A 13,957-nucleotide genomic window follows, 5' to 3' on the forward strand; every position below is an offset into this window, starting at 1 on the left:
CACACAGCTGAGCAGCAGTGGCACTGGGGTGAATGAATCTTAGCAGGCACCTTAGCGTTAATTATCAAAGCCCTGCATTTACCCACAAAGACTCTAAAATGGCGACATAACAGCTCACATGGGTTCTTGTGATTTGGAGTCCCTGGCAATTGATCTACTACCCGCTCTTGTTTATCTGCGGGGAGATGAGATATTTTCAGCAGTGCCCCATTAAATGTGAAATAAAAGCTAGCTTGGTTCCAAATCTCTTACAACGGTAAGGGTACCTTTCTGTGGTACAACCAAAGCAGTATACATTTTTTATATGTACTTTCTCTGTCCCTAGTGGGCTCATAATCTAAGTTTTGTACCTGAGGCAATGGAGGATTAAGTGACTTGTCCAGACTCACAAGGAGCTCCAGTAGGAATCAAACCCAGTTCCCTGGGTTCTCAACCCACTGCACTAACCATTAAGCTTACTCCTTCACTTCACATGGTGATTCTAAAATATTCTCTGGTCTCCATAAAAAGCTGTACTCATCTGTCACCTTTTTAGAAAGAAACTAAATACAGAACAGTGACATAATCCACCACATATCCAAGCTCCCTTGCGATACATACCTCCCACATTGGGTATAGAAGCTTGGACCTCTTGTTCATTCTCTTCCACCTCTGTCGTGCTGCTACTACCACCATTATGTTCTTCATCCGATTCACTCAGCTCAAGTGTCTCATCTGAGCTATTTCCCTCATTGCTCTCTGGCAGTGGCACAGGCTCAACTTCTAGCATTGCTGCTGCTGGTGCTGCTCCTGCCCGATTCCTACCCACCTGGAAAAAAGTATCCAAAGGTACTTGGGGCCTGAAAAGCAAAAGTCAGACATATCCAGCAATGAATCCAGAGAAATATTACATCAAAAATTTACTTTCAGTTATGCACTCCTACCCACCCTTGATAAATAACAAAAATATGAGTAACTGGTGAAATATAGAGAAAACAGGAATTTTCATTTCAAATTTGTGTTCAATGCTTCAACCCTCAATATAAAACAGGCCATGACAAACTCTTTGAAACTAGGTTACCAAACTGTGGGTCAGGATCCCAAATGGGGGTCACAAAATCCATATTTGGAGTCACAACCTAGGTGGGCTCTCTATAAATGCTTTATCATTCTGCAACTCTGGGGGGGAAGGGAGGGGGGGTGTCAAACAAATTGTTTTGGCCATAATCGTGGGGTTACACCCATAAAAAGATTGGGAAGTACTGATCAAGGAGCTAGCCCAAAATCATAGGAGCCAGATAGTGAGACCGCTCTCGTTTCCCTCCAACCAACATAGTTTCCAATGAAATTTGAGAGGGGAAGAAATCAAGGGAATCCACTCCGAGGTCTGCAACAGCTATTTTATAAGATTTATACTAAGGTTCCTTTTCCCATTGTGTCAATAAGGAAAAAGCAGGAAACTTAAATTCAGTGGTATATGGGGTATATGAGAACAAGAGACTTTGGAGACCTAGACCTTGATGATTTGTGAAGCAAGGAGGCAATGGCATGCCACTGTATAGCTGGCAGCATGTTTGGGGTAGAGAGTCTGCTAGCTGTACAATAGCATACCATTGCCTCCTTGCTTCACATATTAAGGCCTAGGTCTCGAAAGTCTTTTCTCATATACCCCATATCCCTGTCTGTCTCTCTCATTTGCACCCATCAACCCAATCCCCCCTCCCCCCACTAGACCCTTCTTCCAAGTAATGAGCCATCCCTCACCTCCAGGCATTTAAAAGGTTTGGGTACCTCCCAAATTCCACCAAGAATGAAGACTTCAAGGCCAGAAGTTCCTTCACCATGCAGTTCAAATAGATCTAAACTTCATGGTTTATTCAGCATCAGCACACAATGAAAAACATTAAAACTACAGACCACTAACAGCAGATCTGCAATTTCACATTTGAGTTTTCTCAATACTCTGGGGTGTAAACCATAAGGTCCAGGCGATTTACTACTCTTTAATTTGTCAATTTGGATCAGTACATCTTCCAGGTTTACCAAGATTTCTTTCAGTTCTTCCGCATCGTCACCATTGAAAACCATCTCTGGTACAGGTAGATCTCTTACATCATCTTCAGTAAAGACCGAGGCAAAGAATTCATTCAGCCTCTCTGCTATGGCTATGGCCCTGTCCTGCCTGAATGTCCCTTTTACTCCTTGATGATCTAACAGTCCTACGGATTCCCTCACAGGTTTTCTGCTTCTGACCTGAAAACGTTATTATGAGTTCTTGCCTCTGAGGCAAGTTTCTCTTCATATTCTCTTTTGGCCTTCTTTATCAATGCTTCACATCTCACTTGCCAGTGCTTATGTCGCTTCTTGTTTTCTTCATTCAGATATTTTTTTACACATTCTGAAAGACCTTCTTTTGGCTCTAACTGCTTCTTTCAAGTCTCGTTGGCTCTTCTTTTCATCTGTATTGATACATGGAATACATTTGGTCTGGGCTTCCAAAATGGTATTTTTAAACAATGCACATGCCCAATTTAAAGTAATAACCTTTGCAGCTGACCCTTTCAGCTTTTTTTTAACCATTTTCCTAATTTTATCATAGATAACCTTTCAAAAATTAAGTCGCTACTGTAGATTTCCTTAGTGACTGCACTCCATTTAAATCAAATTTGATCATGTTATAATCAGTTTCCTAGTGGACTCAACATAGTTACCACTTGTACTAAGTCCTGCATTCCACTAAGGATTAGATCTAAAATAGCTCCTCCTCTTCTCAGTTCATTTGTTAAATCCAGGAATTTTACCTCGCTAGCACTCTGATGTGGCTTTTAACCAGTTAATATTGGGATAATTGAAATCAAAAACAAAAAAATAAACCTCTGCCCCAACACAGGTCATAAAAAACTCCACAATTACATATACAGTGCACTCCATTTAAGTGCACATCGGATAAGCGCATGTTCTGTTTAACTGCATGCCGTACTTCGGTCCCGTTTTTGGCACCATCAATTTCTATGGGACAAACTTCGGTTTAGCGCACTACTGATAAGTGCAAGATTCGCTTATATGCATGGTTTAAGACCGCTCCTCTACAGGAAAGATTCCACATAAGCACGTGCATGGAATATGGAAGCCGATTGGCGCGTGACAAAGGGGCGATAAATTTGAAATCTCGTTAACTGCCACAGGCAGAATAAGCGAAAGAATGTTGTTAGAGTGTACAATGGAGTCGTCGTCGCGCAACTGTAAGACTAACACTGGCTGAATGAATAGAAATTCTTAAAAAATTAGAAAACAAAGTAAAGCATCTATTGCTAAAGAATATGATGTCAATCCCAGTCAAATTTCACATGTCTTGAAGCAGAAAGACCAACTTCTGGAAGACTAGCAAAACAATACAAATCCACAACGGAAACGAAAATGGGCGGGAAAAGCTGAAGAGGTATAAGATGCTCTTCTTTGGTGGTTTTCTCAAGTCAGAAGCAGACAGTTTCCTGTCAGTGGTCCACTGCTTATGAAGAAAGCTAACCAGCTAGCTGAAAGTCTTGGACTAACAATTCAAAGCCACTGTTGGATGGTTGGAAAGATGGAAGGAGAGGAACAACATAAAATTCAAGAAACAGCATGGTGAGAAACAAGACGCTGATGACTTTGGTGCTGAAAATTGGGGTGGTTTCAGTTCTTCCTACCACCTTGAATGAGTTTGCACCTCGTGACATTTTCAATGCTGACAAAAACGGTCTCTACTGGCGAGCGATTCCTGATGGAACACTTGCATTCAAACATGCCGAAACTACTGGAGGTAAAACGTCGAAGGACCGACTGACGATCCTCCTTTGCTGCAATATGGATGGGAGTGAGAAGTTGGAACCCCTCGTCATTGGAAAGATCAAACAGCCCCGTTGCTTCAAGAAAGTTAAGTGACTTCCTGTGTCATATGAGGCTAACGCAAATTCATGGATGACTGGGGACATTTGGAAGCAGTGGCTAAAGAAGTTAGACACTAGAATGCGGGCACAAAGGCATCAGATTTTGTTGCTTTGTGATAATTGTGCTGCACACAGGAATGATGTCAGGCTGTCTAACGTCCTGCCACCAAACACTACTTCTCTGATCCAACCTATGGATCAGGGCACAATAGCCAATTTCAAACAACATTATCGGGCTCTTGTGCTACATCGTCTGATGAGCATTATGGAGACCAGACTGGCAAGGATAAACGTGTGTTGAACTGGCTCGTAATCTATCACTGTTGGATTCCCTACAAATACAGAAAGAAGCCTGGAATCATGTTACATAGGCAACCATGGTTAAGGATGTGGAGAGGGACAAAACAGATGCAGCTGTTGCAAACGCGTCAGATGAACAGGTTATTGACATCCCAGCTGGTGTTACTGAAGAGGAGTTTCATCGCTATGTAGCTGTTGATTACGATCTACAAACAGCTGATGACAGCACTGATGTCGAGATATGCGCCTACACGCAGGCAACAACAGCTGATGATGAAACAGAGGATGAAATGAGCAGCGAGGCACATGCTGATGAAATTCAACAACCTTCTAATGTCACTTTTGCAAGAGCGCTGGAGAGTCTCAACACCGTGCGGGCCTATCTGGAGGCCACTGGATGTCAGTGCTATGACAGTTTTTACCGTCTGGCAAACGCAGTCTATGGAACTCACAGACTCAAGAGTGTACAGAGGACTACAACTGATTACTTCAAGTAAGCCTAACGTCAGTTAACGGAGACTGTGTACAGTACATATAACAGTACTGTACACGTTTATCCGATATCAAGCTTCTTTGGGTCACAACGGTTAAGTGCATGCTCCGGTTAACTGCATGCATTTCTTTGGTCCCAGACCAGCTCACATGCCCGCCTCAGCTCCCCGACTGTCCATTCATGCCGCCCTGCGTTGAAATCTTTTATTTTACCTCAGGTCACAGCAGTGAAGCGGCTGTGAAAGCAGCAGGCAGGCTCACCTCCAGCCTTCCCTCTCAGCGTCCTGTCTTCCTCTGATGTAATTTCCTTTCCGCGAGGGCGGGATGTGGGAAAGGAAGCGACGAGGTGAGCCTGCCTGCTGCCTTCACTGCTGCTGTGACTTTAAGTAAAATGAAAGATTTCAATGCAGGGTGGCAGGAACGGAAAGTCAGGGAGCTGAGGGCGGGCAGGTGGGGCTGGGGTTGGAACAAACTCGGGAGCAGGTGGAGGCTGGGGCAACTCACTGGAAATTTATGGGAGGGGAGGGAAGAGAGGAGAATCGCTGGACATGGATGGAGGATAGGGAAAACAGAAAGGAGATGAACATGGAGGGGAGGGAAGAGAGGAGAAATGCTGGACATGGATGGAGTGGAAAGCAGGGAAGAGAGGAGAAATGTTGGAGGGATGGAAAGAGAGGGAGGAGATGTACACAGATGGAGGGGAGGCGAGAAGAGAAATGCTGGGCATGCATAGATTAGAGGGAAGAGAGAGGAAGGAAATGCATATGGATGGAGGGGAGGGAAGAATAGGAAGGAGATGCATGCTGAAAGAGATGAGAGGAAGGGAAGAGGAGAAAATGCACATGGATGGAGAAATAGGCAAAAGCTCTATACCTCCTCCAGTCAAGTCTGCGGAGGACCCAGTTTTTACCTATGGATGTAGGGCAAGAAATGAAGAAAGGAGGAAAGTAAATAAATAAATGGAAAGGAAGCCCTGGAAATAGAGTTAAGGGAACAGATAGAGAGTAGCAGAATCAGAGACTGGGACCAACATGATCAGAAAAACAGTCACCAGACAACAAAGGTAGAAAAATAATTTTATTTTCATTTTAGTGTTTAGAATATATCCAATCTGAGAATTTACATCTGCTGTCTTATTTTGCACTAGGTATACTGGAACTGTAACAGCTTACAGAAATTATAATGAAAAAAAAATCACGTTATTTTTTTCTCTTATATTGGTATAGTATTTTCAAGGATACCTGTTTATTATATGCGTGTGGCTACCATAGGGGCAGAGCCATAGATGGTGACCCCACCCATGAGTACCGGTACCTTTTTTTCCTACAAAAAAAAAAAAAGCACTGTGTGTGCATATATATATATCAATTTTCATAGCCAGTGAGAATACTTAATAGGGTACAGACCTTCTATAATCCAAGAGCAAGAGGGTATCCATCAAGGGCGGTACACAAGACAGTGAAGAGAGTTTGGTATAAATCCAGAGATCAGCTCTTGGATTATAGAAGGTCTGATCTACAGAGGAAGTTAGTCAGTTTTGTTATAAAGCATACCAACAGATCAGAAGAAATTTGCAAGAAAATTCTCCTCTGTTCTACTACCAAGTTCTTCTGACCTACTTTATCTTTTATAGCAAAACTCCTCTGTAGATACAGACCTTTTATAATCCAAGAGCAAGAAGGTATCCATCAAGGGTGATACACAAGACAGTGAAGAGAGCTTGAGCCCTTGCCTGTAGAAAGGGGCACTTTCACAAATTTATAAGTGTCTCAATAGTGGGAGAGGGGAAAAACTGTGATATGTTACAGTTTGGGAAGCAGACCTAAGTAGACAGCTCCCTATGGTGGGCTGGGAAGAGATTTGGGTGAGAGTCAAGTCCCTGGGCATTGTGACCCCCATAGTTGAGAATGGATATAAAGTATTTATGAGGTGGTACTATACACCTGTTCAATTGGATAAAATGTGGGGACAGGGAGAGGAATTGTGCTGGACGGAATGCGGAGGAGTTGACACGTACATGCACATGTGGTGGAAGTGTGAGTGGGTTTGAGGTTTTTGGATTAAAGTCTTCTGGTTAGTGTCACAATTACTGGACAAGAGAGTGGATGCGATCCTTAACGTTGTGTTATTGAATAGGGCGGTGGGGGGAACTGGAGAATGGGGAAGACAAATTCTGCCAGTTGGGAATGACTGCAGCACATACAGTTTTAGCTTCCACACAAAAGCAATCAGTCCAGCCAGATTGGCAGAGGGTGTTAGAATGGAAGGATCAGTGGTATGACATGTACAGGCTCATAGTTCTTTGCCATCACCAAATGGGGTCCTTTGAAAGAATTTGGAGGGCAATTTGGTAGTGGCAACACCATACCAGTTGACCATCTGGATGGCTTTATGTTATTTTTCAGTTGCTTTGTTGCTGTTGGGAACTGGGGAAGTGGGGTCAGGATGGCTCAGTGAGCATTTGTTAATTGTTAGAGGGTGGGTGCACAGAAGAAACCACATGCACCTGTGGAGCAAAGCAATGTGAAACAGTTTTGCTTTGAGACTTACAAGTACTGTTTCTTTTTTGGTTTGTGCTTTAATAAACTGACATTCTAAAACAGCTAACTATAAAAACAATGTTCCCATCATCATCTGGAAGGAGCCTTGAAATAAGGCCCCGTGCCTCAGGACCACTACTATAGGAACCAGAATAGGAACTGTTGGACAGTGAAGCTACTAACACAGAAAAAAAAAATCCCACATACTGCTGAATGAAGGTTCATAATGACAGAATTGTAGCACCTGGTTCTGACTATACTGGAAATAGAGGGTGAAAGGATGATATGCAAGGCCAACCCCTCCCCCCCCCCCCCCCCCAAAAAAAAAAAAAAAAAAAAAAAAAGACCACAAATAAAATCAGCGACAAAATAAAAAACATTTTTTTTTGGGGGGGGGGGGGGGAACCCCTCTTTTCTTTGCTCATAAATTCCTAAATTTAACTGGCAAGTTCCTAAAAATGTTTCCATCCCATCTGGGGTATACTGATGGACTGAAATTCTCATGGTTTTTAGTTATCAAAGAGATTTACAGTATTTGACAGCTTTACATTGACCCTCAATAAAATAAGAGCACCTCCCTCTTTAAACCTCACAATTTGGCTGAGGCAAGTTTTCTGACTACTAATCTTATCAGATGTGCTATCGAAAACAAAAATTTTCAAAGATAAAGTACTAATTGAAAACAGTTTCCTATGAAATGTAGGGAAACCTTTCGTTTCCTGTATAGTGGGTTTGCCCTAGAGCACAGGTGGGCAACCACCATCCTCGAGGGACGTAACCCAGTCAGTTTTTCAAAATTGCCACAATTAATATACATGAGATCTATTTGCATACAATGAAAGCAGTACATGCAAATCAATCAGATGCATATTTTTTGTGGAAATCTTGAAAAACTGACTGGGTTGTGGCCCTTGAGGACCGTGGTTGCTGCCCACCCCTGTCCGAGAATAACCCCATTTTGACAAATACAATAAAATGACCCAAATTTACTTAAAAAAAAAAAGAGTTTAAGACGTTTCTCAAAAATGGTCACTATTATTTTTTTCTATGGCCATAGAAGCACCCACTCATGCGGATTCTGCTTGCTGGCTTTCTCCTAACAGTCACTATTATGGACTATCACTGGGGCAGAGCTAGCAGAAGACAGTCCATAAAGACACAAGCAACAAACCTTTCTCCAGTTTAAAAAAAAAAAAAAAAAAAGTTTAAAACAAGGTCATGATATACAACAGCTAGATTCAAAACAAAAGAAAACGTCTTCAAAGAGAGTGAAGAAATACAAAAAAACAGGCTTCATAAATCATGTGTTGCCAATCGTCTCTTACTCCTTTCTTTCTATTATATTTATTTTTGTTACATTTGTACCCCGCGCTTTTCCACTCATGGCAGGCTCAATGCGGCTTACATGGGGCAATGGAGGGTTAAGTGACTTGCCCAGAGTCACAAGGAGCTGCCTGTGCCTGAAGTGGGAATCGAACTCAGTTCCTCAGGACCAAAGTCCACCACCCTAACCACTAGGCCACTCCTCCACTATTTCCTTCCATGGGGAAATAACTTAGAAGGGGTTTGATAAATAATGTACGTGAAAGAAGGTAGACTTGGAAGAGATCAACAGAAAAGAAAGGAGGAAAAATAATTCAAGGGGCAAATAAAGCTTCAGTATCAGCACAGATAAAAGTCTAAAAGGTATTAACTTCAATGGCATATGACACCACTCTGCTTACACCAGGGGTTTGGTGGCAGAAATGCGAGGGAGTAGGATCATATGTACATATTTGGTTTTGGATCCAGATTCAGGTGGTAATGCAGGCAACTTTTCACATTAGTAAACTATTCCTATTAGAGTAAACAAACATCAAAAACCAGTGATGGCATGGGTTTCAGTAGCCTGTGGTGAGATTGTCTATCAGTAGAAACAAATAGAGCCCCCAAACTGGAGCAATGGAAGAAAGAGATTGGGAAGGGAGGTCCTTATGGAAAAGTTAAGTCATAAGACAGAATAAATATAAACAAAAAAAACTGAAAATGATTTGTCTTGCTGAAATTGCAGAACAGTTATTTCATGTTTGCACAAAACCACTTCTAAGCCAGCTTTTCAAAATCAGAAAAAGCAACTGAATTAAGAGGTTGAAGATTTCATGTAATACTTAGTGGTTAATACACTATGAATTACAAACAAATGTATATCACCTATAAACAAATGCATACTAAAATGATTTAAGACTGGCCCTTGAAGGTGCAGGCTTGTTCATATTCTGCCTCACTGGCTAGCAGGCTTGTGAGCTCCCTAGCCTACACACACCAAGGGCCACTACCTGGTACTAGCAGATCTCCGTGTCCCCCTAGCTCTTCGCTGCCGACGGGGATTTGCCCTCAGTGCACGCTGCGGTTGCACCACTTGGATGCGTTGCTCATTGCCTTCCATTGCTCCTGGTATTTCATCTGTCAGGACAGTTGAAGAATCCACAGTTGACCTAGTTTCTTCTTCACCAAGAATTACAATCACATCCTCTAACCCTTGAACAGGTAGAGCCACTCTTTCATTGCCATCACCATTTTCTTCATGCAGACTTGGGTTTGACTGAGCTATGATACTGTCGTTTCTTGGTGCTAGCTCCACATCCATTTCCTCCTGAGCCATTTCTAGAAAATAAAGAACAGTTACGCTAATTCTACATCTTAAGAGAAACGTTTATGTTCAAATCTCTCCCGGCTGCCATTCTATGGCACTAGACCAGGAATGCCTATGATCTACCTCCCAACAAGATATCAATGTGTTTGCATGGTCGTTTTGAAAACAGGTTAATCAACTTATATGGATAATTTTGTGAAATTTAACAAAGTATTTGTGAACAAAACCTGTTGTGAATTTTAGAAATGTGTTACATACACACACATATGCCAATTTGACACTTCAACGTTCAGTTCAAAGAACAATTGTCAAAAGTGATCTACCCAGGAAAAATGGCTTAGCTGAAAACCTGCTCTGCCGAGTTAAAAGTACAGCCTTCCTTAGGAAACATACTTTTCGATTAAAAAAACCCCAAAGCATTTTAAAAACATATTTAGGATGGGGAGTAAAATTAAATTTACTTGACTTTTATACACATTAAAAAGTTTGTGTCTGAATCTTTCCACCATAATATTGTTTTTATTGGGACCTCTGTGATCTTTAAAGAACTGCAGCAGCCACTGATCTTTCAAACTTATTTTCTATAGATTCTTTTTCACCGTGCAAGGGAGATTCTATCCAAAAGTTTCAATAACTTTTAGTGATACATAAATGCTCAAATTACACCAGCCCCCTTTTTTTTTTTTTAGCAAGTTTTACAATAGGGGCCAACGGCCAGCAGTACAAAGAACCGATCAACACAAAAGGACGATTTTTTGTCGACTACCAATCACAATTCACTGCCAAGTTCCATCAACAATACTTGCCTAAATCTCACTACATGGAGCGCACTCTACTCGCCGCTAACGCCAGCCCGCGCACTCGTTTCTCCCGACCACCACTGCGACAGCTACTATGCTACATATCCCCCCCCCCCCCCCCCCCCCGCCGACTCTAGCATCTCACTCTCTCCATCCCCTCCCCAACCCGCGGACTAGGCACCTCTCTCTCATTCTTCCCGGCCCTTCAAACGTACCTGTATACCGGTAGTACTACCCTACCGCAATCCCGCCGAAGCTTTCTCTCTGCTGAGACCCGCCCACCCTTTCAACAAAACTTCCGGTTTCCGGCATAGACCAGTGGGAGGGAAAACAGACATTCGCCAATAAGGAGGGAGATGTAATACCATTACTGTATACGGGGGTGGGGGGAGGAAAGGGGTCCAGTCCACAAATCTTAGTTTCTTACCTGTAACGGTAGTTTCTCCAAAGACAAGCAAGCCAATATTCTCACATATGGGTGACGTCACGTCGGCCCGGAGGACTTTCTAGCAAAGTCTACATTAAAATGAAAAAATGTCCCTCGTCGCGCGGGCGGATGCAGTGTGTATGCGCGCGTCCGTTTTCCTGCCCGCCGCGAGGACACATTCCTCAGTTTTTTCTTCTCCGCGTCAAGAGGTGACACGGTGATTGTTAACGTCTTCGTGTTGCTGTGCCCGGAGGTGAAGAAAAACTTCAAAAAGTATCCTTTTTTTAGTATTATTAATATTTTTTTTTCGTTATTTAAGTTTTCTTTATTTTAGCCTGCGATTTTATTTAAATCGCTCGTCCGGGGCTTTTTTCCCCTTTTTTTCTTGTGTCCTTTTCTTTTAACGACACAATCGCGTCTTTTGATTTGGCAGGGGCTGTTTTTCCCGATATGTCATCGAAGACGCCCAGCGGCTTTAAGCCTTGTGCCCGCTGTCATCGGGCCATCTCCAGCACTGACCCACACTCGTGGTGTTTACAGTGCCTTGGGCCAGACCACCGCTCGGAGGGCTGCAAACTGTGTCTCGCTATGAAGAAGCGGACACTGCTCTCCCGAGATGCCCAAAGGGAGAAGATTTTTGGGCCCGGTGCCTCGGCATCGTCCAAATCGGCGCTAGTGAAGTCGGTGCCGTCGAGGACAATGCCTTCGAAGCCGGCGTCGTCGAAGTCGAAGGAGGCGTCGGCACCGGGAGACCGGGGACAGGCTGCCATTCGACCGATGCACGCTGGGAGCAGTGATGCATCGAGTGGGTCTCCGCCCACCTCGGCGCCTCCTGCTTTGCAGACCCCCCGGGACCGTCCTGCATCGGACCCGGCCCCGAAGAGACGTGTGGATTCCACGTCCTCTTCTCCGGTGCCGAGGAGTCTCGACGACGGGCGAAGGCCAAGAGGCACCGTCGTCATTCTCCTTCGCGTCACAGCACCGGGAGCTCCGGGTCATCGATACATTCGATACCCGAGAAGCGTCGGTGCCGAGAGGATCGCTCCCCCTCTATTACTGAGGTACCGACGCGTGGGGTCACTGGCAGCCGAGTCCCCACTCCCCAACCTCAGCAGACTTTGCCTCCAATGCCTCAACCGACCCCTCAGCATCTTCCGGCAGCAGCTCTTGATGAGCGTATGCAGGCCCTATTTCCTTTTTTTATGGAAATGATGCAGCAGTGGCAATCGGCACCGAGGTTGTCGGTGCCGGCGGTACCGGTGTCGATGGCGTCGGAGGTATCGACATTGCCGGTGCCGGATGTTTATGCATCAGGCCTTCAGCCTGTGGTGAGGTCTGTCTCACCGGTGCTGCCTCCGGCGCCGGTGTCTTTGACTTCCCGGGTTGGCTCTCCCGAGACATCGGGGCAGGAAGCTTCGCCAGAGTCTCAGGGACCGTCAACTTCTCGACACCATCATAGAGGCCGTCAAGCCTCTTCGTCGAGACGGGCTCAGATTCGGGCGGCTCTGTCTGAGCTTTTAGCCCCATCTGACAATACCTCATCAGAGGATGATGATGAAATGCATGGGGAGTTCTCTGGTGAGGACTCTCAAGGCATCCCATCTGATTCTACTCCCTCGCCCCAAAGACAGCTTTCTCCTCCCAAGAGCTTGTCTTTCTCCTCTTTTGTTCGGGAGATGTCTGAGGCCATCCCCTTCCCTGTGGAAATTGTGGATGAGCCCAGAGCTAAAATGCTTGAGGTTTTCGGACTATCCATCTCCACCTACATCTTCTGCCACAGTTCCTTTCCATGAGACTCTCAAGGAACTTATGTTGAGGAACTGGGAGAAGCCTTTTTCTTGTCCAACCGTCCCCAAAAAAAGTTGAGTCCCAATACCGGATCCACGGGGAACCCAGTCTCATGCGGGCTCAATTGTCTCATGATTCAGCGGTGGTGGATTCCGCTCTCAGAAGAGCCAAGAGTTCTAGGAACTTCTCCTCGGCGCCCCCGGGGCGGGAGTACAGAACTTTGGACTCTTTTGGGAGGAAGGCGTATCAGGCTGGTCTGCTCGCCGCCAAAATTCAATCTTACCAGCTCTACACGAGTATTCATTTGCGGAACTCTGTGAGGCAACTTGAGAGTTTGGTAGATGCACTCCCACAGGAGAAAGCCGAACCCTTTCACCAAGTGATCAGGCAGCAGAAGGCGTGTCGCAAGTTCCTGTCCAGGGGCGTTTTTGACACTTGCGATGTAGTATCTCGCTTCTCTGCTCAAGGTATAGCGATGCGCAGACTCTCATGGCTGCGTGCCTCTAACCTGGAGGAACGAACTCAGCAGAAGATAGCAGATATCCCATGCCGGGGGGATCACATTTTCGGAGAGAAGGTAGAAGAGATGATTGATCATCTCTACCAGCGTGACAACGCTATGGATTCTCTCTCCCGCCGGGCGCCTTCTGCATCCACTTCCACTTCTAGGAAGTTTTTTAAGGGAAAAAGAAGTGCTCCTTACATTTCTAGAAGCCGCAAGTACACTTCTTATTCCCGTCAGCCGGTTCAGGCTCGACCCCAGCCCGCTCGCTCTCGTCAGCAGCGGGCACCGAAGCAGGCCCCTACAGCTCCCCAGCAAAAACCAGGGACGGGTTTTTGACTGGCTCCAGCAGAGCATAGCCGGAATCAAAGTACCTGTGCCGAACGATTTGCCGGTCGGGGGGAGGTTAAAATTTTTTCACCAAAGGTGGCCTCTCTTAACCTCCGATCGGTGGGTTCTCCAAATAGTCCGGTCCGGGTACACTCTCAATCTGATTTCCGAACCTCCAAATTGCCCACCAGGAGCTCAGTCTTTCAGCTCCTACCACAAGCAGGTACTTGCAGAGGAACTC

The 13,957-nt window shown here is 44.8% G+C and overlaps 1 protein-coding gene across 1 annotated transcript in view; it reads right to left on the reverse strand.

Annotated features, from left to right (window-relative positions):
- Window positions 1-13,957, reverse strand: part of RFWD3 (ring finger and WD repeat domain 3) — a 188,734-nt gene that overhangs the window by 144,713 nt on the left and 30,064 nt on the right. Inside the window, 2 exon segments of the mRNA XM_030203630.1 lie at window positions 601-839; window positions 9,553-9,880. Coding sequence (XP_030059490.1) covers window positions 601-839; window positions 9,553-9,880 — 567 coding nt within the window.

Source organism: Microcaecilia unicolor, chromosome 5, assembly GCF_901765095.1.
Source record: "Microcaecilia unicolor chromosome 5, aMicUni1.1, whole genome shotgun sequence".
In the NCBI taxonomy this organism is placed as follows: domain Eukaryota; kingdom Metazoa; phylum Chordata; class Amphibia; order Gymnophiona; family Siphonopidae; genus Microcaecilia; species Microcaecilia unicolor.